Genomic DNA, 25,359 nt, shown 5'->3' with positions numbered 1-25,359 from the left:
TGACCCATGTGCATGTGCAAAGGGTTGGCCTTAGTGCAGAGATTTGCTTGTCACATTGGTGGCTACGACAGCCTTGTGTTGGAGTAACAGCAGTGAGTACCCTTGGGGGTTGGGCAATTACCCCCAAGAGTATAGAGTGTGTTGCCAATTTCAGTGAGTACATCTTGGGGGTGGATGCAGTGTATGGCTCGTGGCTGAGACCATAACCAGAGAAGGTGAAGAAGCCTGATGGTCCCTGGCGTGTGGAAGCAGGTGCAGTGAGTGAATTGTGGTTCCCCCCTCAAAAGAGCAGCGCCTTCAACAACCGACTTAATGGGTCATCTGCTGGTGCCGTAAACATCTTAAATTTTTGCGCCTAGGTTGGTGTCCTGCCTGGGCTTACTTGTATTTTGTTGTATTGTTATAGTCAGTTGCACTGTGTTTAATTTTGCGGGAAAAGTTTAGTGTTCATATTCACTAAGGGAAACTTAAGTGTCGGGTCGGGTGAAAAACCCTGAGGGGGTGGATTGCAGGGTAAATGAAGATTGCTCAGGCTTTTTGCACCTTTGGCCTCTATGGCAATCCCTGCGGTACTTGGGCGTGGGTTGGGGTATGCATACCTGATGGTGGACACATGGAGTATGTTGTGTGCGTGCCTGAGTGGGCACACCTGAGCTGAGGCACTGAGCATAAAAGTGCAGCGTCAAAGAGGACTGGGCCCAGAGGAGCCCAGAGGCCCTCACCCTTGTCTTTGTTGCACTACAATGCTTAATGGATACTAAAAGTTCTAAAATAGTTATACAAAGACTGTGAAATTATTGTTGGTTAAGAGTTGTTTGAAAGAAACGCTCTGCTGTGCTTAATTCTGTTGAAAATAAACATTATTAAGAAGAATAACTTAGTTGTCTTTAATACTTGGGAAAAATCAGAGTAGATAGTGTAGGACAGGTGGGCACTTAGTAAACAAAAACAGCTTGTTCTTCTAATGGGGCTCCTCAAAATATTAAGATTATCCACATTAGCATTATAAGGGAACTTGTTAGAAAGGCAGAATCAGACTCCATCCCAGACTCACCTTTGCAAATCTGCATTTAATAGCTCTTAAGCGATTTTATGTAATGTAAATTTGAGAAGCACTAGAGCCCCATTCCCAAACTTTGGCTCAAGTCAAACCCATCTGGAGGGCTTGTTAAAACATAGGTTGTGGCGCCTCACCCAGAGTGTCTGAATTGGTAGGTATGAGTGAGACAAGAGAGAATTTACATTTTTGACAAGTTCTCACAGGATGCTGATGCTGTTGGTCCAAGGATCACATCTTGAGAACAACCCCCTTACAGCTCAAAACAGGCCAGAAGAAATTCAGTATGTTGTACCCTCTCATAGCTTCTGCTTTAGACATCTTTGCTATGATGCTATCAACCTGTCTGAAAATATGGGTGCTTTAATAGTCATTCAAGGTTACCTTTGGTCTTTAGGAATATTTTAGTTTTTCTCACTTAAGTTTTGCAAGTTCCTTGTATTTGTAGGTATTCTTTCTTGCTGTTGTAAATGGTTTCTTTTTTCCACATTTCTTCTGAGTGATGGTTATTTCAATCCATGAAAAAGTTACTGCTCTGTGAATATCCACCTCCACCCTCCTTGCTGATTCTTTTATTCTTTGTAGAGCCTTTCAGAGTTAGAAAATAACCATTTTGCAACCCCCCAAATGACATAATGAATGTGGACAATACTGAATTCTAAACTAGATGAAGGCATGATGGGGTCAGGAGCAGGCAACTTGAAGCCACTCTTCTAGGTTTTCTATTGCGATCCCCTCCCACCCCACTCCCCTTCTAATCTCCTTGCTCCTCCCCTCCCAAAATTCTCAGATCTACAGCCTGCTTTCAAGGATCCCTCTCAGCTTGTGTTTGACCCTTAAAACAAAGGGTTTCTCTGGAATCCACATATAAATGAAACCACTGGGTCATTCTTTCTCTGTCTGGCTCACTTCACTCAGGATAATCCCCTGCAGCTCCATCCATGTAACTGTTTATCTCAGTGTCCCTAAAAACGGGAAGGGCAGATGTGCCTCTGCATGAGACATGTACAAGAGTTAGCACACATACCACCTGTGAAAGGTCATTCCTAGAAGGAATCCTGAGTCCAATCAAGTATTGAATATAGGACATGCTATTTGATCATACGACCCAGTCTTCCCTATACCAATGGCATAAAAAAGGAAAGTAAAAAAGAGGCTTAAGAGACATAACAAGTCGAAGCAAGAAGTGGACCTTATTTGTATCCTGTTTTAAATTATCCCACTGCACTAGGTCGTCTCTGAGATATTTAGGGAAATAACGAATGGTATTAAAAGGGTATTTGATTGATGGGAAGTTTTCATTTTGCTACATATTATTATGGTGACTTATAATAGTTCTTAAAAAAATCCTAATGAATCAGAGATGAATATTGAAATATATATGAATTATGATAATGTCCAGAATTTAAAATATTTCAGCACAAAAGATGAGAACTAAAAGATGAAACCAGACTGACAAAATATTAATATTTGTTGAAACTGTATAGTGGGTACATGGGATATATTACATTCTCTTTACATTTGTGTATGTTTAAAATATTTCATAATAGTTACACAATGATACAAATTATATGTTCTCCATTATTTTACTGAAATTTCATCAAGATTGTGGTGTTTGCCCTCTAATATTCTCAGATTTTCAGGAACACAAATTTTCAGATATTCAAATTGTTCTACACTTGAAAGACAGCTTCGCTGGTTTGCATTTTCTTCTCCCTAAATATATTGTAAATGTTACTCCATTTTCTTTTGTCATTGAAGTTTGCTAAGGAAAAACATGACAGCACCTTTGTGCACTGATATGATGCTTTTGTCTATATTCTCACAGGGTTTTTTCTTTATCACAAGTCAAATAACATTATTAAATATAAATTCATATAGGTCTTTTATATCCATTCTCCCTGCTACAATATTCTTGCATTATAGAGAATCTTTTTTGTTTGTTTGTTTAAAGAAAATGGAGTTTGTGAGTTTCCTTTATTCTCCTTGTTGCTTCACATGATTTCCAAGAAACAACATAGATATGGATTCACAACTAAGCCACTACTATGCATCCCACTGGAATTTTATTAATTTAATAATAACATTTTTATTGAAGCTACATTGCATTATAACATTGTATAAGTTTCATACGTGTAGCATTGAAAATCAGCATGTACATTACTAAGTTCATTACTAGCAAGTTCATTACTAAAAGTCCAATGTTATCCTTCATCATGTAATTGTCCCCTTTTACCTGATTTACCCATATCCCCTTCCCTTGTGGTAACCATTAACTGATCTTACAGTCTGTTTATTTTGTTTTATTTAGTTCATCTGTTTGTTTTCTCTTTATTCCACATAGGAGTGAAATAATATAAAGATATGGTACATATATACAAAGGACTATTATTCAACTATAAAAAAGATGAAATCCTGCTATTTACAACAACATGGATGGACTTGGAGGGTATTTTATGCTTAGTGAAAGAAACCAAAGAATAGTAGTTTTTTAGAATAATCAAGTTAATATTGTGGTCTTGCTTCTTGTTTTACCTATTCCTCCCTTTCCTTCCCCTTTGCCCTCCTATGCAACTAGAATAGAGTCAAGACTCAACTCTCTTGCATTTGCAGCTCCTTAACCATGAGGCAAATAGTAGCAAGCAGAGGATCTCCATATGAACCTCTTATACTGCAGGTGCAAGGATGAGGGTTTTTCTCCTTTGTGTGATTGTTGCTTTGATCATTATCATGTAATTAATCTGATGCCATCATTGCCCAAAATTCCCAAGGAGCCTGCACTGCCCTGCACAGCTGACATGGGGGAGCCTCTGGCTCTAATTCAAATCATTTATAGCAGTGGCTGACTAAGCCTAATGAAGCCTAAAATGTGTCATGAGACATCATGAGATTTTAGGAGATGCAAAAGGGCAAATTGAGCTATTACGGTTGGAGACTGATCACGGAGGGTAAACTCAGAAGGGAACCTATATTACATGTAGGAAAGGCAAGTGGCTGTGACTTTGAACTCACACTATTTTTTAAAGATTTATTTATTTATTTACTTACTTACTTACTTATTTATTTATTTATACAAGAACCGGGGTATAGGCCAGATGCGCAGGAGGGTGAGAGAATTCACCTGAGACAGAGTGGGGAACAGAACAGGCAGACTGATGAAATACACTACTGAAGGCAGCAGCGGGCAAGACAGGAGAGGTCTGCTGCGCCATGTGGGACCCTCACCAAGCTGGCTGGAATCAAACCGGCATTGCAGAAGCTGTGGACCTCTTCACTGTGCTGCACTCAACCGCCTGCACCACCAGGGGAGGCCCTGAACTTACACCTTTTTGAGTGAGATTTTAATAAAGAGCATTAGGGTAGCTTAATCCCCTTTGGAGGCTGGAACATGCTTATTATAAATACAAAGTTTCATATTTGATTCTGGAAGGAAATCTTTTAGTAAGGTTGAAATATTTTTCATGTTCAACTGTTTGTTAAAATTGAATTACTCAAAAGAATGCTTGTCTCTCTGTGAGATCACATTCTAAATTTGGCTTTTCCACTCAGAAGAAAAGAAATGACAACCTATTTCATGCTGGAAACTTTCCACAGAAGTGGAAGTGGAAGGTGGACATTTATAAGGAAGGTAACTTTAAGAATTCACTGAGACTTGAGTCTGAAAAGATACTTTTTTGTGACTGATGTTAAAATGTTATGCAAATACAGTCATAATAAAGGCTTAAGGGTTACTTTGCTGCAGGTGACTTGGCTTCATAATGGAACGCTGCCATGAGTAATTGCGGTGTGCTTCTGGATTACACTCACTCTGCAGAATCCACAGACTTTGTGGCTACATGCACAACGTTTTCCCACAAATGAAAACATCCTACGCTTTTCTTCTCTCCTCCTTTCCAGAGGTACAAGGGAGAATAGACCAAATGTGTGGATGTTTACATAAAGCACTTTTTGCCTATGTAGAGAAAGAAGATTAAGTTGTTTTGCTTCAAACAATTTCTTATTTTTAAGTCCGGCTACCATGATTCTGACCCACATGGTAGGAATTCTCAAAATATTTTATGGGTTGCTTTTGCTGTTAATATTCATTTTTTTTTTTAGTATTAAGAATTTTATGACTAAAAAGGGTTTTTTCTTTCCTTTAATTTCCTCCACTCCCTTCTTCCCTGCTCAAAAATGCTATGAAGTAGGAAAATAGCTTGACATTCAGCAAGCTGATGCCAGCCTTCTCTGGAATGCTGTGTGGTGTTGTGCTGTGACTTCCATGGAATTCAACCACAGTTTAGCAAGAGCTCCCACTTATTTTAATATCATATGTTGGAAAAAGTAAGGTAATTCAATAGGCCCAAATGAATAAATTTTGAGTTAACCTTTGAAAAATACTAATTAATAGCAAAAAAATATATTCTATTTAGACTAACTCTAGCTAGCTTCCATTGTCCAGTTGAGCAATGAAAGGAAGATGTAATCATTGCAAAGTGTTGAGAATTGAGGCAAGTGGGTGCTGAGGTTTCCAGATCCACCCTGCCTGTCCTAACCTGGGAATGGCTCTCGGTGACCTGGTCACCTAGACCCTCTGATTAATGATGTCTGCCTAGACCCTCTGATTAATGATGTCTGCCTAGACCCTCTGATTAATGATAGAGCCTTTCTCTGGGCTTCTCCCACCACCCCTTCAGCTCCCCAAGAGTGACAGAGTGAAGAATGTCTGGCTCCCAAATCCAGCCTAGACTCTGAGCTTCTACCATTCCAGCTCTTCAGTTTACTACTTTGGTATTTTGGGTGGGGGGTGAGAGGCACAGGCAATAATGGCTAAATTTGCAAACTTCTATTTCCAAGTTATTCTAGTATAAGTCAATGGCAAGATGCCTAAATATTTTAGCGTTCAGCGACTGCAACTGCAAAGTCACAGCTGTCGGTTGATTGGTGTAGGTGAAATAAGTGGTAGATACCCTGCACCTTCACCCTCCCTTCCCACTGGCATTGTGCACATTTCCTGACAGGTTGACTTCGGCACAGCCTTGAGCGGCCTGTGGTGGAGTAGACTTGGGCTGAGTGGAAGTTCCCCTTCATTTACTATCTGTGCCAGGAACACAGTACCTCGGCCTCATGTCCCAGAGGATGGAGAGCTGAGCCAGGACACATTACCATCTGGTGATACTAACAAGGGGTGGCAGTGATGTTTTCCTGGTGCCAAGGAGGCAAAAGCAGCAAGAATGAATCATTTTTTGAGAAGATCATCAGCAAAAACCAGGCCTCCACATTAGTGAGTGATTTTAACAAAGGGCAGGAGTTGCCTAATAACAAAAAGATCCCAGGGCCCCCACAATTTTATGCATCTGAGGCTGCATCTTTTAGTCTGCTCCTTAATGGAAACTTAGTGTAAAAGGAAAACGTGGTGAGATTTAAATTTTATTCTTAAAAGGACAGTATTATGCAAAAAATTACATCAGCACAATTGAAGTACTGAACATTTTACTGGGTGCATTATATTTAGGCTTGTACCCAGAATTGGGAAATATGTTGACTTAGGAAATATATATATATATTTAAAGATTTATTTTATTTATTAATGCATATAAGAGCTGGGGTGTTGGCCAGAGGTACGGGGAGGTGAGAGGATTCACCAGAGACAGAGTGGGGAGCAGAACAGGCAGATTGACTGTAATACACTATTGAGGGGAGCAGCAGGTGAGACAGGAGACATCTGCTGTGACATGTGGGTTAGCTCCCTGGCCGGGGATCAAACTCATGCTGCAATGGCTGCCAATAGCTTCATAGTGCTGAGACTTAACTCCTTGTGCCACCAGGGAGGCCCTAGGAAATATAGTTCTTTATAAAATGTACAATGTTTAGAAAATGAAGGAAGCCAAATGAAATCAGTAAGACACAGACGCATAAGGAGCAAGACTGTTTTGTTTTTTTAAAACGATGTCTGATGTCTCCAACTTGAGTGGCTGGTTCAAGATAATTTAATCTGGGCAGTTTTAAACCCTACTAAAATAAAAAATCAGGTCATCATGGTAACATTCCTTGGAAAAAAAGCACAGAATTTTAAGACAAAGAACTGTAAAAGTTTTCGAAAACAGAAACAAAAGAAAAATCTCCAGAGGATTAGCAGACCAGAGCAAACTTTTATGATTGGTTTCTTTGTGAGACACTCAATAGAAAATTTAATACTCTGTTTTACGTCATTTTTCTCAAGAGAATTTACTTATCTGCCTTCTGTCAAAGCATCCCTCTGAGTCTATTCTGAGAAATGTCTGCTAATGGCCTAAAACACTTACTTTCAACTAACAATATGGTTTTCCTCAGACTTCTTCCTAGGGCAAGTGTTTTTCTTTTCTTTTCTTTTCTTTTCTTTTCTTTTTTTTTTGTAGGGGGTGGCACTGAGATTTGCTTACTTGATTATTACCTGCATAATGTATAACAAAGACAATTCTCTATACTTCAAAAACTTAAAACTGGCATGTGAAATGGAGCCTGCTATACTATTCTTTCTATAAATGAAATCTAGCCTCTGAAACAAGAGAAAACAAACCTCAGCCTCAATAAGATGAATAGAGTTCGAAGAGGGTTTGTAGGTAAAGTAAGACTCAAATTATTGTTGCTAATTTCCTAGACAGGTCAAACAAGGTCACTGCTAAATACTCTGTCCCATTTTGGGAACTTTCAGAATGTTTTCCATACCCAAACCCCTCTTCCTGTGATTGCCACGTTCTGTGCCTCATTACCCTGCCATTCTGGTTGCAGTTAATGGACTAGCATGGGCATTTGAGAACTCAGTGGTCCATTCATTGTTGAAGTAGGAGTCTTGAAGTGGCCTAACACAAAAGCTGACCTAACAGAGGCCAAGTGCAGTTGCAGCTTCTCTTTGGGGGACTTTGAATATGAAACACCCAGAGAAGTCAGTTTGGGAGAATGGACAGAAGAAATGTTTTAAGAAAATTATAAAGATTGGGCCTCCCCAGTGGTGCAAAGGTTGAACACTGGGTTGCAAAGCTGCCCGCAGCGTTTGCAGGGCCGGTTCGATCTTCGGCTGCCAGGCGAGGGTCCCACATGGCGCGCAGACCTCTCCTAGCCGCCCGCTGCTCCCCTCAGCAGTGTACTTCACCACTCTGCCTGTTCTGCTCCCCGCTCTGGTGAATTCTCTCACCCTCACGCACTTCTGACTGTACCCAGTGCTTGTATAAATAAATAATAAATAAATCTTTTTTTTTAAAAAAAAAAGAAAATTATAAAGATTAATTCACTGTCTATTATGTAATGAGAATGAGCTATTTTCCTGTCCAGGATCCTGTCACTGCCCAAATCTTGTTATTGTGAGCTACTGAACATTTTGTAGTACTGGATTTTCAGTGTTGTGACTGATTACATCTGCAGATGGTGGAAGGGGAGGGTGAGGAAGTCTTTAATCTAGAAATAAATGTGGACCACTGCCCCCTTCTGGGCAGATCAAGGGGTAGATGAGTGATAAGATCTGCATACATTTTTTAAATTCACTTCAACAATATGAATGTCTACAATATTCTGTTTTGCCTGGCCTGGTGGGCCAAATCCCAAGAATACCTGAAATTATCCCTCCTTTTGAAAAGTATACAGACTTGATGGGTAATTGAACTTTCCAGAAATTAGAAAAGGTTGTTAGATAGAAAATAAGTATCATATCAGTTCATTGTGATTTGAGAAATCTCTGTATTCTTTCCCTTTTTTGTGCAACTTTTGCTCTACTTAGATGGATACTAGAAATATATAGAATGAAACTGGTCAACAGCAAATTTTGGGAAAATTAATAAACAGAACACAATAAAATTATATTTCACACACTGATGATGAAGACACTCAAGTGAAATGCAGATGTTTGTTGCTCTGTTTTCATAGTGATGATGTTCTGAGGGAAGTTAATCACAAGTTCCCTTCAAAGTTCTGCCATATCTGCTTACTCATCTCAACAGTGCAACTCCTGACTCCTGCAATGCAAACAAGGTCTCACCCTTTGCACATTAAGACCTTTGGATAGTTCAGAGAGTGGACCTGGTTGATTTAAAGCCTGTGAGATATTTATACAGACTGTAAGTCTAAACCTCCAGCTTTCAACACAAATTACATTGTGCTTTGCATCTCACTATCTGAACTTCCAGGGCAGAAAGCACAAGTTCTGAGCCAGCTATATACTTGGGGTTGGGCCATAATGTCATTTAGTAGCATGTCTGACAGTAATAAAATAGAACAAACTTAATAGTCAGGGGAGAGAGAGAACATAAATTTGTTATAGGGACACTTGGAGAAAAAGAGACAGTGACTACTTTTAATGAACTTTAGTGTCTATTAAAAGACTATTTCAGGAGAAAAGTTTGAACATTGAAAATTGTACTCTTTAGTCTATTTTGTGTCTTCAATTGCAGGAAGTTAATACCACCCTGCTGAGAAAAGACTGTGGCTGTCCTTGCCTCATTTCTATAAGCTAGTGAGAGTTGAACTTGGAGGTGAGAATAATTCCTGTGTGGGCAAGAGTGTTAGGAAAGGGTCATACATGAGACTGCCAAAGTTGCCATAAAACCATTGTAACAAGTACACCAATTCATGCCTTTGGTATTAGTTGTTGACGTATTACCTCAACTCCGTATACTCTTCATCACCTTCTTAGGCTGGAACTTAATCTTGGAAACATTTCTTCTTTGCCAGCAGAAGGAGATTCTGTATAAATGCAGCATGAGGAAGGGACTTCTTTTCCTGGCCTTTACTGTGATTTTCCTTGTTTTGCTCCTGCTGGAAATTGCAACTGGCAGTACATGGAATACTTGGGTGCTCACTTTCCAGTTTGCTAAATCCAGCCTGGAGTTCCCTCATGGCTGCCTCAGCCCACTTATGCCCCCATGGGGGTTTCCTGTTTACCAACTTTGACCTATAATTCCCAGCCTGTTAGTCTCAGTCTGGCAACCTTTTCCATGGACCACAAACACCTATCTCCAAGGACGTCGCAATCCCAGCCTAGGGAAGGGGATACCTTCAAAAATGTTTCTTTGGGTATCCACTCAGCACCAACATGGTTTTTTTTTTTTAAATAATAAATTTTATTTTTATATTCCCCATACACCAACATGTTTTTTAACATTTTTTTTCTTTCTTGTAAAATAATCCCCTCAAAATAGTTAATAATTTTCATATTAAGCCTGCTTTGTGGGAATGCTTGTTTGGATTTTGTCACCTGATGGCCCTCACTGATTCATTTTGCATGCCATGGCACTGCTTTCTGAAATGACTAAAATAGTCAGATTTGGATGTCTCTATGGAAGTGTGAAATCAGTGCTTCTGAACACAAATTCGTATCAGAGGTTACATTCTCTGACCTTGGAGCTGCTACCATTCTAAAATGACTCAGGCATTTCGGCTGCAAAATAATTGAATTACTTGTATAGACTGAGCCATGGCAGTTTTGAACACTCAGATCTGAATTTTTTAAATATGAGAAATTGGTTTTGCTGGAACTCTTTAATGTGGACTCAGCTTGAATCTTAAATGGATCACTTTATTGAAGTAAAAATGACTCAATAGCAATTCCTTCTGCTATTTAGATTTTTCTCTAGATTATATTCTTAAATCTTTTGCCCTCAAGTTTATGCTCACAACATTCACCATTTAGACTTCGTTTATTGCTTCAAGCATCCTCATTTATATTGTCTCCTATAAACATTTCCTTTCAATTATCTCATTGATTTTTATATCCTTCACCCAAAACATCATTGCACACATTTAATTAAGATAAAATTTCAACTTTTACTATTAAAGGGAAAGGATGTCAGTTTTGTTTTCCAGAATTTCCAAAACACGCGCAAGCTTTTGAGTTCCAATTTTTTAAGCAAAAATCAGTATTTCAAGTTTAACAAGTTTTTTTATATTCTGTATTACATCATATTTTTCTCTATTTTAAAATTTCCTCTTACTGTGATAACAGCGCAGATATGATGTTTATACTAAAGTGAGAAATTCCTTCTGTACCCCTTAAGGAACCATCATCACATTGACTTGACAGTAAAAAGCTTTCTCAGAGTTGATGAGCAGAATTTATGCAGTATAAGTATGATCTAGAACCAGAAGGTACAGGTGCTCTGAGGAGGCCTTGAACACAACACCCACCATACTCCCTATTTATGGTTATAGCTTTGTGTCAAGATTTTAGGTGGGAAAAGCAAGACCTGCAAAATCAGGAGAACAACTAAATGAAGCCTCATCTGACAGGTAGAAACTGAGGTACTAACAAGCTAAATGAGGTACAGGCTCACACAATTGGAATGTAACTGAGCAGGATGTGGGGTTTTATCTTTTTATCTCTACTACATTGGATTTGGTGAGACTATCATTCAGAATCTGATGAGGATCAGAGCTCCTTTTGTTTAAATTACTTTTAATTGTCAGTGGTACACAATGACTGTATATTTGGTATTGGGCGTGGTGAGATATATACAGTTGCTGAGGTGAGAAATTGTGCACCTTAAGTCTAGAGTGTTAATAGACTAATGTTACCTCAAAAAGAAAAAAAAATTACATTTGAAAAGCAACATAATTTTTTTGTAAAGTATAACTTTATGATGATCTTGATTTAAATCATCAAGTTTACTTTTAATTAACTTCTCCAAATAATAAAACTTATAAATGTGTTTAGAAACCATGGACTATATTTTTGTGTAACTAAGGAAATGTGTTTTAGACCTTGGACCAGAAAAGATACAACTGTAAGTTTTACTAGCCTTTGTGGTACACTGGAAGAGATTAATGCTTGTTAAATTACAGTTAAACTTTCTAATTTTTCACTACCATCACACACATGAGCTATGATTATTGTAAATTCCACACTTTCATTTTTCTATAACAATGATCATAGTTGGAGAAACTCTTTAAGGTATATTAAAGAAGCAACTTATTTTTGAGGAAAAAAATCACTGGAACAAGGTCAGAAGACTTTTAAGATGACTTTTCTATGTGTCCACGGTGATATGATCTAAGTTTCAATTACATTGTCAGTACACTGGGGCTAATGGCAGATGTACTTTTTAGTTTATAAGGTTACTAAGGGAAAAACTGGTAACAGATGGGAGTTACATTGACCTTTCCTGAAAAAAAATCTAAGGTTTTTCAATATGATAATTATGCTATGACAAATTTTTATAAGTTATGTCTAATTTAAGATTTTTAATTGTACTTTGAGGCAATCACTGCAAAAATAGACTGTATATGACAAAATAAAATATTTCAAACACACTTTAATCTTGCAGGAAGGTGACTTTAGAATTAGTCTGCCCTTTTTTATGTAAAATATAAAGACTAAGGTTTCTTTTGCCCTTTTTGATTTGGCATCCACCAACGGGTTTCTTTTCAGACCACTAGATGGCGCAATTTGTTGCCTAAAGCCTGTCAAAAGGCTGTGTCAAACCAAGTGACCGCCCCTTTGAAAATGGCAAAATGAGGAAAACAAGAGAGGGAAATGTTATTAATGCCAGAAGTTACATAATCCTCTCTCAGAGGAAAATGAGTTTAAAGTAAGGTATCGGGTCAGGAGACCTACTCCTACTTGCAGTAGTTCACTGACTGACTCTCAGAGGAATTGTGCACTTATTTAGGCAGTTTTCTTCATCCAATAGATTATCTTCATATGCATTCTTTCTCTTTCAACCTCTCCTCCTCTGGAGCTGGGGCGGAGATCATGAGTTCTGGGGAAGCCACGGTATATACGTGCTGAGTACCTGGAGAGGCTGGTGGCCATGTTTTGTGGGAGAGCATGTTTGAGAGGCCAGCCCAACAAAAGTCACAGCCATTAGGTCCTCCTTCTGACTTTGCTGTGATCCACAGGCAGCATGTGACTATGCTAAAAGTCGTCGGACCCTACCTTGTTTATAAAACTGACACTGTCACATTTAACACCTGCTTCCTCTGAGCAGTGATTACAAGGATTAATGTGATAACGCTGCTGAAGTTCAGACCTTTTAATAAACGTTGCTAATTACAAGCAAGGCATGGGCAGGTGACTACACAGCTGAAGTCTGGCCTTCACCTGTGCTCAAGTACTCCAGAACTGGGTACAACATCACCACATGCAAAAGAACATTTGCTGGAGAAGTGGAAATGATTAAGAGGGAAGAAATCAGACCTTTGAAGAAAAGTGCAAAGACCAAAAGACAAACCCTTTACACAAAATGGTGTGAGGGTGATGGAGGAATTTCACCTGGGAGTGGAAGTGGATCATTACCTAGTCCATTGAGAGCATGAGCAGACAAAAATTTCCATGACATCAGAAAGGTCATAAAGATGTGAAATGTTTAGAGAAGAGATATTTGAAAAGTAGATGTTGTTCATGTTCTTATTTTTATATCAAACAGACCTCTATCTTTTAAGCTTTTAAAAATTATTGTGGTGAGGACACATGAAACTTACTCTCTTAACACATTTTTAAGTGTAAACTATGTTGCCTAAAAAACATCAAATCCTACGCTTCATTCGTCTTGCTTGACTGAAACTTTATGCCCATGGATAGTAACTCCCCATTTTACTTTATCCTCAACTCCTCGCAACCACCATTTCACTTTTTGATTCTATGAATTTGACTATTTTAGAAGACTATTTTAAGTGGAATCAAGAAGGATTTGTCTATCATCATGTTGCTGTATACTGCAGTATTTCCTCCTTTTAAAAGATAGGATACTCTGTTAAAATCAGCCTACAATCTTTTTAGCTTTTGTTGCTGAACAATTTTTTTAGAAAAAATTAAAAAATAAAAGATAGGATACTATGCCATTGAATTTATAAACTACACTTTCTGTATCCATTTATTTGTGTTTGTCAGTGAACATTTAAGTTGTCTTCACATTTTGGCTATTGTGAATATTGCTGCAATAAATATAAAAGTATTAATATATCTTTGAGATCTCTATTTCAATTATTTGGATAAATACCCAGAGTGGAATTATTGGATCATATAGTAGTTAAATTTTAATTTTTTGAGGAACCATCTCCTGTTTCCCATAGTGCCTGCACTGTTATCCCCAATAGTGTGCAAGGGTTTCAATTTTGCCACATTTTCACCAACACTTGTTATCTTTGTGTGTACATGTGTTTTTGTTTTTTTTTTAAAGATTTATTTAATACAAGAACTGGGGTACAGGCCACATGCGTGGGAGGGTGAGAGAATCCACCAGAGACAGAGTGGGGAACAGAACAGGCAGACTGGCAAAATACATTGCTGAGAGGAGCAGAGGGAGTGACAGGAGAGGTCTGCTGTGCCATGTCGGACCTTTGCCGGCAGGGTGGCCAGGATCAAAATGGCACTGCAGAGGCTGTGGACAGCTTTACAGCACTGTGCTCTATCACCTGCGCCACCAGGGGAGGCCCTGTATGTGTGTTTTATAATAGTCGTTTAGACAGATATAAGGTGCTATCTTATGGTTTTGATTTGCATTCCTCTAGTGACTAGTGTTGAGCATTTAAAAATGTCTTCTTTAGGGGCCTCCCTGGTGGCGTAGCAGTTGAGCACTGGGTTGCCAAGCTGTCTGCAGCCTCTGCAGCGCTGGTTTGATCCCCAGCTGCTCCCCGACCCCGGAGGAGGGTCCCACATGGCATGCAGACCTCCCCTCAGCAGTGTACTTTGGTCTTTCTGCCTGCTCTGCTCCCCGCTCTGGCTCTGGTGAATTCTCTCACCCTCCCGCGCTTCTGACTGTACCCAGTGCTTGTATAAATAAATAAATAAATCTTAAAAAATAAAAGTCTTCTTTGTAGAAACATCTATTTAAATCCTTAACCTTTCTTAATGGGGTTATTAGGTTCTTTTTAAACTAGAGTTATAGGAGGTCCTTACATATTTTAGACATTAACTTCTTATCAAATAAATGGTTTACAAATATTTTTCCCATACCATAGGTTGTCTTTTTACTCTCTTGCTTCCATAGCTGTGCAGAAGTTTTTTAGTTTGATAGTCTCACTTGTTCATTTTGTTTTTTTATCTGTGCCCTTAGTGTCATATCCATGAAATCTCTGCCAATACCAACATCATGAAGATTTTCCATTATGTTTTCTTCTAGGGTTTTTTAGTTTCAGAACTTCTATTTTAGTCTTTAATCTACCTTGAGTTTATTTTTGAGTATATGTTCCAAATCCATTCTTTTGCAAGTAAGTATCATTTTTCCCAGTAACATTTGTTGAGAAGATATTCTTTCCTCATTGCCATATTCAATGGTGAAAAACTGAAAGTTTTCTCTCTAAGGTCAGGAACAAAGGAAGTATGCCCACACTTGCCACTTCTATTCAATACAGTGCTGAAAGTCTTAGCCAGTGCAATTATGCAAAAAAATAAAAATAAAAAATGGGGGCCTCCCCGGTGGCGCAGCGGTTGAGCGCTGGGTTGCGAAGCTGCCCGCGGCCTCGGCCCCAGTTCGATCCCCGGCTGCTCCCCCGCCACCGGAGGAGGGTCCCACATGGCGCGCAGACCTCTCCTGCCGCCCGCTGCTCCCCTCAGCAGTGTACTTCGGTCCTTCTGCCTGCTCTGCTCCCCGCTCTGGCTCTGATGAGTTCTCTCACCCTCCCGCGCTTCTGACTGTACCCAGTGCATGTATAAACAAAACAAACAAACAAACAAACAAACAAATAAATAAATAACATGCCTCTAAATAAATAAATAAATAAATAAATAAATAAATAAAAATTGGAAAGGAAAAAGTAAAATTATCTCTGCAGATGATATTTTTTTCATATGTAGAAAACCCTAAAGACTCCTAAAATAAATTATAACTAATAAATGATTTCAGTTTGCAGGATACAAAATGAACATACAAAAATCAGCTGGGTTTCTATATACTAACAATTATTCAAAAAGAAGAAAGCACTCCTATTAAGCAATAGCACCAAGAAAGAATAAAATGCCTAAGAGTAAAGTTAACTAAGGAGAATAAACTTAGGTAAGGAGGCGACAGTCTTGTGTATAGAAAACTATAAAAAGAAGGAAATTATGCAAGACACAATCAAGTGGAATAACATTCCTTGCTCATGACAATATTTTAAAATTTCTATACTTCCCAAAGTGAACTATGGATTCAAAGTAATTCTATCAGAATTTCAAGGGCATTTTTTTTCACAGAAATAGAACACAACATCTATATCTATAATTCAACTATTTACTTTCCATGAAATAGTTGTTATTCTAGTAGCATTGCCCATAGAATTAGTTTAGTGAAAATTCTTTTTCTTTCTCAAACCTACCACTTCAGGATCTTAGTTACATTTTGCAAACATGGAAAGAGATTTTTTAAAAACTCTTTAGCGGGGTAGTAAACTCACCGCAGTAGGACTGGAACATATAGATTTCAATTTCAACATGATGATTCACTCGTCATGAGATAAAAGTAATAAATGGGAAACAATTTGTTTGGATTGTGTTTTTGAATGTATATATTTTTTCACATCAACTAGTATTCAGTTTTTATCATATTCTTTCTGGGAGCTTTCTTATCTATAAAATGGGGATAATCTGCTGCCTACTTCTCAGGGAACCTATAAGAATGAAAGATAAAATAAACCATCTGGAATCACCAAACCCTATGTAGAACTATTATGATGATTTAGATGAAGAATCAGTTTCACGTTGTGTAACTATCAAAAATCAGGCGAGTAATGAAGAAAGAGAATGACTTACTTGGATGTTTTTAAAAAACTGGAGGCAAAATACCTGGCCCTCATAAATTTATATCTCATATCCATTTAAACTTTCTAGATCTCCCACAAATGAACAATTCTATGTTTACCACAATAGACCTGCAGATTAAAGGAACTTTGTGTACATATGCATTTCCTGATCTCATCTATGAAACTTGAGCAAGTCTCACATGATTCCAAGTTGTTTCTCATGTATTACAGAAGTGAAAGTTCTTAGAGTACGTAACATTTATGGGAAGCTTTATCTTTCTCTTGGGAAAACATTTCTCAGAGAATAAAATGATACAACAATATTCTCTGAGACAGTCAAAATCTACCTTCTCCCATGTGCTGAAAATGATTATATAAAGAAATTAATTGATATTGAGTATGCATGCCATACGACTGTTATTACATGCTACTTCTGTTCATATAACATTTTCCCCAATGTAGGACATACAATCCTCATATGCCAAGTGGTCAGAAAAGCTAAAAATGCTTACATGCCTGAAAGTATTTCTGCTGACAATAGCTTTATCTCTGCGCTAAAATAAAATGGCTTATTAATATGAACCTCCTCTTCTAGTACCTGATAAGGAATATAGATGAAACCTGTTCAACCAGTGCAGAAACCCCCCACACTGACAAGAAATCAAAGATTTTAAAACCATATTGACAGGGCTGAAATGCATTTACCTGAGCAATTATGTCTGTAATTTCTGCATAACTATGGCACCTTCCTATACAGGATCGAGCCAAAAAGTCTTCTACCAGGCGTGTTCCAATGCCATATCCCCTGTAGATGAAGGAAAGAGTGTATTCTAAAAATGATATTTAAGTAATTAGTGAAATCTGGCAGTGTTGATTTTTCTGTGTAGCACTTGCACAAGTGCAAAATAAATAAAACCAAACTTGTCAAATGGCTATTTGGCAATGGGTTCCTTATTTGTCCCGCAGTTTGCAGAAGCAGAGACCAATACATTTGGAAAATATTGTTCAGTCTCTTACGAGCAATGGAGTCTGACTGGAATCAAGACTAATCCAAACTTGACAGTGTAAATTAAAATCAAAGAAGGCTGGTGTCTTTAGCCTAACGTTTCTCACTGGCAACTACCTTTCTTATAATTAGCTATTAAGAGGATCAGAACGAGGGTCTAGCTAACTTGTCTGCTACAGGAGAGGGCACCTAGATTCTCACTCTTTGCTTACTATAGCTGTTAGGCTAGGCGGCTAGACATGTCCAGGATAGGTTCTCAAAGGAGAGGAAGAAGGAAATTGAGAAATCAATTTTTGTTGCCAGTGCAGATTTTAGCACTTAGAACTCTGATATTTAATGAAAAGAAAAACAAGAGCCAAGTTAGAAAACTTATTTCTCATTCCAGGGAAATTGAATCTATGGGACTTGGGAGAGAGGGTATTTGTATTATTTGTGCACACCACCACACAGCCAATGGCTGAAGGACAATTCTGAAGGCATTTACTAAGATGCGCTCACAGAATTGAGTGTGGCTAAATGGCTGGGCAGACACCTTCAACGAGATAGGCCTGAGAACTTTCAATCTAGTTGAGGAATATAACTTAGTAGTGGAAATGAAGAGGAATAAAGATACTTTTATAAACCACTGTCATAAAAATGGTTTAATTTCAAAAAATAAAAAATAAATTTAAAAAATATTTTAATTTCATAGCAACATGTATGCAGACAAGTGGAATGATTTGGATGAAGCAATAGAGGATACAAGAGATAAAAGCACCACAGTTTGTAGAGGTAATACTTCCCACATAGTGTGTAATATAGGGGAGATTTGATGACTGAATGGTTGGGAAGGAACAGGAGTTAATGTCACAGTGCTCATGAAGTCATTATATCTATGTTATGTTTCTGAACACAGAAATAATTCCTTTAGCTTACTTGCCTTTTGAGAAAAATGCTTTATAATTCTAGCCAGGATGTTCACTCTTACAAGACCTTAAAAGAACAGAACATGAACTTTGCAAATATAGTTGTACCAGGATTAAAAAATGTTTCCAGTGTTTTGTATATCATTATGCAAATCTACAAATTTGGTTGCTCATGATGGAAACTGGTGGAATGTCAAAATATTGTGATCAGAGCAATATGTAATATATATGTATATATATATATGAGAAATATGCCCTTGGGGAAAAGTATATTTCCCCTAACTATATATACTATGTCTATATTACATTAAAAATATAAGACTAAGGGCCTCTCCTGGTGGCGCAGTGGTTGAGTGCTGGGCTGCGAAGCTGCCTGCAGCCTCTGCAGCAACGGTTCAATCCCCGGCAGCCGGTGAGGGTCCCACATGGTGTGACAGACCTCTCCTGCCACACCCGCTGCTCCCCTCAGCAGTATATTTCTCCATCAGTCTGCCTGTTCTATTCCCCACTCTGGCTCTGGTGAATTCTCTCACCCTCCCACGCTTCTGACTGTACCCAGTACTTGTACAAATAAATAAATAAATAAATAAATCTTAAAAAAAAAAAAAGACTAAGCAAAAGCTATTAAAGAAATATAAATGTGAACTACTGCTTTTTCTAAGGTCTTTCTGGAGACTCAAAATTTATTCTTCAATATTTCATTCATAGTGTTAAAACTGGTTAAATACTTACAAAAAGGTATTTTTTAATGAGATGTGTGTCTTCATTTTCTACAGCTATTCCACACAATAATGCAACTTAACATAAGCTAAATGAAATGGAATAACTTCTGGAAATGCTGTATCACATGTGTAAGTGTGCCCTAAGTAAAACAAACTAAGAAGCTCCCACAGTTTAGTTGAGAGTATGCTTTTGAATAATTAAGAAAAAATGCAGTAACAAAAAAAAAAAATCACATGGGCCAAAATAAACACAGGACAATGGGAAAAGAAAATTTCGATAGAGAAAGGCTAAGCATACTGAAAGGAAGGAACCAAAGTTTCAAATAAAATCTTTCAAACTTTCTATTTTTTTTGTTCTGAATTCTAACAGAAATTGCAATAAATCATTTTTCTAAAAAGCTCTAGAATGCCCAATAAGGTTGTTTCCCCTTCTGTCTAACTAAATTTTCTAATTAGTACAGGTTTTCTAATCTTTACCCTTTCCAGGATCCATAATTGAAAGATTCAAAATATTGACAGATATCTGATTATTGGACAATAATCTGATGATTACTGATGATCTTATAATTCTGAGGAATTTAAAAGGCAGAGAAATCCCCATTATTTAAGCAGGGAGAATGAGCTTTATTAAAAGAGAATGGGGGCCTCCCCAGTGGCGCAGCGGTTGAGCGCTGGGTTGCGAAGCTGCCCGCGGCCTCTGCGGCGCCGGTTCGATCCCTGGCTGCTCCCCGGCCACCAGAGGAGGGTCCCACATGGTGTGCAGACCTCTCCTGCCGCCCGCTGCTCCCCTCAGCAGTGTACTTCGGTCCTTCTGCCTGCTCTGCTCCCCACTCTGGCTCTGGTGAATTCTCTCACCCTCCCGCGCTTCTGACTGTACCCAGTGCATGCATAAACAAAACAAACAAACAAACAAATAAATAAATAAAAAACATGCCTCTATAAAAAAAAAAATAAAAAAAAATAAAAGAGAATGGTGTCGGTTTTTTTATTCAGTATAGATTTTAGAATAAAGAATAATGATAAAATCATTCAAATAATAAAAACACTATGTTAGAAAATGAAAATTTCCCTTTTATCTTTAATTCCCAATCTCCCAGTTCTCTTAAACAACTACCATTAGTAGTTCTTTTTGCGTAGACTTCCACAGATGGTCTATGCTTGTATAAGCATACATTTATGTTTGAAAGAGTTTTATTAAAAGACTGGAAGGACCCAATTTAATTAGCCATCATATTGTTAGGAGAACTATTTCAGTTTTACCACACCCTTTGCTTGTAAGTGACTAGCAAATAGATTATTTCTAACTTTAAAAAAGTCCGATACTTGAAATTCATAGGAAAAAAATTCCTTATTTTATGGTACCAACCCAAATGCCATTGTAGGGAATTATGTCAAGTCTACGATGCAATTTATTGGACTAAAAGTGCTGGTGAAATGGAATAAGGGAAGTCGTTAGAGGCAGACAAAATGCAGAGGATGTTGAGACATGCTGTGTTTTCCACAATAAGTAAAGACTTCTACTTACATTTTATCTAAATATTTATTCACATCTTCATCTTTTTCATAATCCTTACACAGTTGGGCAACCAGGGCTCCATAGGTTAGAACAAAAAGATCCTTGTTCTGGAGAAAGATAATGATAAAATTACCAACAATAAATTACTTTTTTCCTAAAATTAAAAATCTTATTGTCAAAAGTAGTCTTCAAGATCATGTGTTCCTTTTTTCTATCTCCTACTAATTATTTAACAATTTTTTAAACAATTTTATTTAACAGTTTTTTCACAATTTTATTTAACAATTATTTAACAATTTTTACTTTTTGAGAGCACTGCACCCATATTTGGATATATCGTTGAGGGGGGGAGAAGAAATTAATAATACACATTTCTTAACATTAAAACATCTTATGCATTTGCTTGCATAATGTAAGTTGTGATGCATTTACATGGAGGAAGTTTTTTTTAAAAAACTGACAAAATAAATTCTTACTGTTCTAGAATGGCCTTTGGTATATGCTGACCATGCTATAAAGAGTTGAGGGGGACTTCTCAGGAATCTGCACAATCCTCATGGGTTCCAGATCTGCCAAGGGGACCATCAGGATGAACCCAATTATAGCAGAAGTTTATAAGTTATATTTTTCTTTACACTTAGAGAAAAGAATTTGTACTTTCTTTCTGGATCTCCAAAATAATCTTTGGAGTGAATTAAAAGTAAAACTAATACTAGGATAGTTTAGGTTTAGTTTAGCATAGATAGGGTGAAAATAAGGGAAACAAAATGCTAAGTTCAATCAATCTATTTGTTTCTGCTCTCTTGTTAATCTTTTGTTTCTATGCTTTAATACTATTTAAGAAAGGAAAGGGGATTTTAGAGACAATTTATTCAAATTCTCTCAGTCCTACAGAAGCAGGAATGAGGTCTTGGGAGGAATGAGTGACTTGCCCAATTGCCCAGCATTTGGCAGAGCTGGGTTGGAGCCTTGACTGAAGGCTCCACTCTGACATAGCAATTATCTCTGAAGGGCACAAAAGCAAACACTGGAATACAAGTGGGTGGGAGGTGGAGGTAAGAAAGGGAAGCACTGTGGAAGATAACTTTTTCTGCATGATCTTGCATTTTCATAAAAGGTCAAACATGGAGGGCCCCCCTGGTGGCGCAGAGGTTGAGCGCTGGGCTGGGAGGCTGCCCGCAGCCTCTGCAGCTCCGCTCCCGGCCGCCGGCGAGGGCCCCACAAAAAAAAAAAAAAAAAGGTCAAACATGGATTCCAGGGTACAAGAGGTATCCTTACTCTAGGCCCAGATATCTTGGGTAACCTAGCATTGGGGTGGGGGTGGGGGGAAAATAAGGCCTTTATAGTATGGATTTTATTTTTTTCTTTTAAGTGTAGGCGGAAATGGTTCAACAAATCAACATTTGTGACAGCATGGATGGAAAGAGAGGGGACTGAGCTATAAAAAGTACAAAATAAATCAGGAGAAAGACAATTACCAGAAACAGGTAAAAAGTAAACCAAAACAAACCCTAGATATGACTGTGGAATTGAGACTATGAGAGGGGAGTATGTGGGAGTGAGGTCTACGTGGTAAGGGGTGTCCAGTGGACTAAAGGACTGTGGACTTTGGTGGTGGGCACAGTGCGGAAAATGCATCTGAAGAGGTATGAACCTATATCCATAAATCATCTAGAGTGTGTAAGCCAATGTTACCTCAGTATAAAACGATACAATAAAAATATAAATTAAAAAAGTGACTTCTATAAAATGTTACATAATTTTAATTCAAATTCTTCCAAAATTGACCCAACATACCAATGTTCACTCTCTTATGTAAGGGTTTGTATCATGGCAATATATGTCTGTAATTGGGTAGAATGTTATAATTAAATAAATTTTAATAGATATAATCTATTATATGGCACATGGAGACATACTTAAGATTGAAAAGTATAGATCAAAATATCCAATATGTGTGGACTATATATTATATACATTAATTAACATTACATTAAGGACACTAATATAAACAATTCAGATATGGAAAAACAATGAGTACATTAATATTTCTACTAGGAAACAAGGGATGTAAAGCAAGTATTTTAAACAAAAATATTCTTAAATCACTGAAGGGTTGCCATACGTTCAATTTTAATTTTGTTCCTATTTAAATCTTTCAAAAACCTAATCATAAATCACAGAAAATGCCTGTAAATTATATATGAACTATCTGCCAAACATTAAGGGGTCGCAGCAGAAGATTAATTACTGCTGTGTTCTGATACTGCTGCAGAAAATAAGCAAAGGTTGGGAGAGGAAGCAAGAAGAGGAGAGTGGGGGGAGAAAGAGAGAGAGAATGTCATTATTTCAGGTTGGTCTAAATTATAATTATTAATGAACACAATGCTGAAGCTCTGCCATGTAGTTAGGGCATATTTTTATCTCCTTTTTCTCTTTTTCAAATTCTTTTGTTTTACTTCTGCTAGCAAAAACCTATTCTCTCTCTCTCTCTCTCTCTCTCTCTCTCTCTCTCTCTCTCTCTCTCTCTCTGTTATTCTGATGGTTATTAATTATATTTAATTTCCAGCTGACTTTCATGTTTAATACCCACAAATACCAGTCTTCTGATTCAGTTTCATGACCAAATCGGTACCTTGAAGACATGCCCGAAAGGGCCTCAAACTCATACCACTGATCATAAGAAAGGTCAACATAGATTATCTCCATAGTTGTTAAAATAAAAAACAATTATTTTCATATATGAGAAATAGAACACTATTAATTCTTTCAGGAGGTTTTGGATATATGTAAATCAGGTGATTTAGGTACAATAAGAGGTATCTACATTTTTTTTTAGTATTTGAAAGTCCCACATAAAAATAAATCAAGATCCTAGAATATCAGAGGGCACGTCTGTAGTCATTCCCCTGAGATGTGCCAGTTAGTCAGACAATTCTAAGTAACTATGGCTGAAATTACATAATTTTATGCAATGTCTATTAGTCTTCCAAAATAATTAACAGGACTTTAAACTTAATGATTCATTTTCACATCTGTAACTTTTGAATGCCTAAAACTATAATCAGAGAGGATTGAAGATTTCCCCAAATGTAATTTACAAATAATTGCTTTAAATATCGCTCTACACTTAGACTATACAGAAGGATAATAGTACATACAAACTTACAATCAAAACTACTTAAGACTAGGAGATATAATTTTGATACTGAGTTTTTGTTGACCTATTCCTATTTAAATTACCATATCATAAATTATATACATTTCATTTCCTAGTCCATGAATTAGGAAATACAACAAATTATAAGGAAATATAAGCATTGCTTAATCATTCCATATTTTCTGTCAGAGACAAAAACTTGGCTCTTCTGTAACTAAAATTAGTCAGAAAAGGAGACCCTAGCATCATCTATGATTTACTCCTCTAAATACTAGTACTGCTGAAAAAGTCAGCTGATAGCATCACCTTTCAAAATAAATCAGAAATCACTCAAAAAAGTTTTCTACAAAACAGAAAAAAATCTCTTTGGGAATATTTTTATCAAAAGTTCTTACTATTTTATGATATTCTGGTCTTCTGTGTGCCCGTCGAGACATATTTCTTGATAAACAATGTGATTTTCTTTTGTTGGCTTTTACCTTTAAGGTATTATTAATCTTTGATCTTCTTTTGTTTTCGCAAGTTCTTCCTTGCTTGGAGACACAGTGCTACTGCTGCACTCTATTGCTTTTTGCTCTTTGCTGAGCCCAAGAGGAAAACAGTCAGAAAAGGACTCAATCTTGTAACCACGTTCCTTGCCACTGACCAACACTACTTCACTGGTGGAGAGGAATTGTAATTTAGAAGCATAAAAGCTGATAATGGGAAGTCAGGCCAGAAGCACCAGTTACTGAAAATTCTTTAGCCCAAGGGAGTATAAGAGTGGTGTTTTGCTCTCATGCCAAGACATTGTTGTAATATCACAATCAGAAATCTTCACAATCCAAGATAGACCTAAATGTTAGCATCATTCTGTCTTTTATTGATTGCTGTGTGAATTAGAGACAGCATCAGCAATCCATAGGCACTAAATCCTGGGCTCAGACCTAATCAACTCTAAAGGCTCTCACAGAACTATATTTTGTGTGATGACAAACTTCAAGTCATCATAAAGAGCAATTTTTTAAGGAGTGATGGAATTGTGTGCCGGTATTTTCCTATAAAACTTGATCAAAATGGGTGTTCTACAGTTTAATAATGTATAATGATTCTGGCAGAGAAAGCAACGTCTTAGTTTTCTTTTGATAGTCCCTGAAATGTTTGCTTTTAAGGCTCTCTTTATTTATGTAGAAGTGTAGATATTTAAAGTTAAAACAACAAACCCTTTTATCTTGACAACTGCAGGACATGAAAGGTCAAAACTCTTCCAAAAATAGAAGTATAAAATACAGGTTAAGTAAATAGTTTCTACATCTTAAAGTTTTAATCCATTAGCCCTATTTGATGGAAA

The 25,359-nt window shown here is 37.3% G+C and overlaps 1 protein-coding gene across 1 annotated transcript in view; it reads right to left on the bottom strand.

Annotated features, from left to right (window-relative positions):
* TRAPPC3L (trafficking protein particle complex subunit 3L) overlaps nucleotides 1–24,466 on the bottom strand; it is a gene marked incomplete at both ends in the record, with an annotated part of 41,070 nt that extends 16,604 nt beyond the window's left edge. The window contains 3 exons of the mRNA XM_084227702.1: nucleotides 17,426–17,525; nucleotides 20,879–20,976; nucleotides 24,425–24,466. Coding sequence (XP_084083828.1) covers nucleotides 17,426–17,525; nucleotides 20,879–20,976; nucleotides 24,425–24,466 — 240 coding nt within the window. The remainder of the gene's footprint in view (nucleotides 1–17,425; nucleotides 17,526–20,878; nucleotides 20,977–24,424) is intronic.
* Between the last annotated feature and the right edge of the window lie 893 nt (nucleotides 24,467–25,359).

The sequence above is a fragment of the Talpa europaea genome, assembly GCF_964194135.1.
Source record: "Talpa europaea genome assembly, chromosome: 2".
NCBI classification, from domain to species: Eukaryota; Metazoa; Chordata; class Mammalia; order Eulipotyphla; family Talpidae; genus Talpa; species Talpa europaea.
The sequence above is the reverse complement of the archived record's forward strand: the minus strand, read 5'-3'. Positions and strand labels throughout refer to the sequence as shown.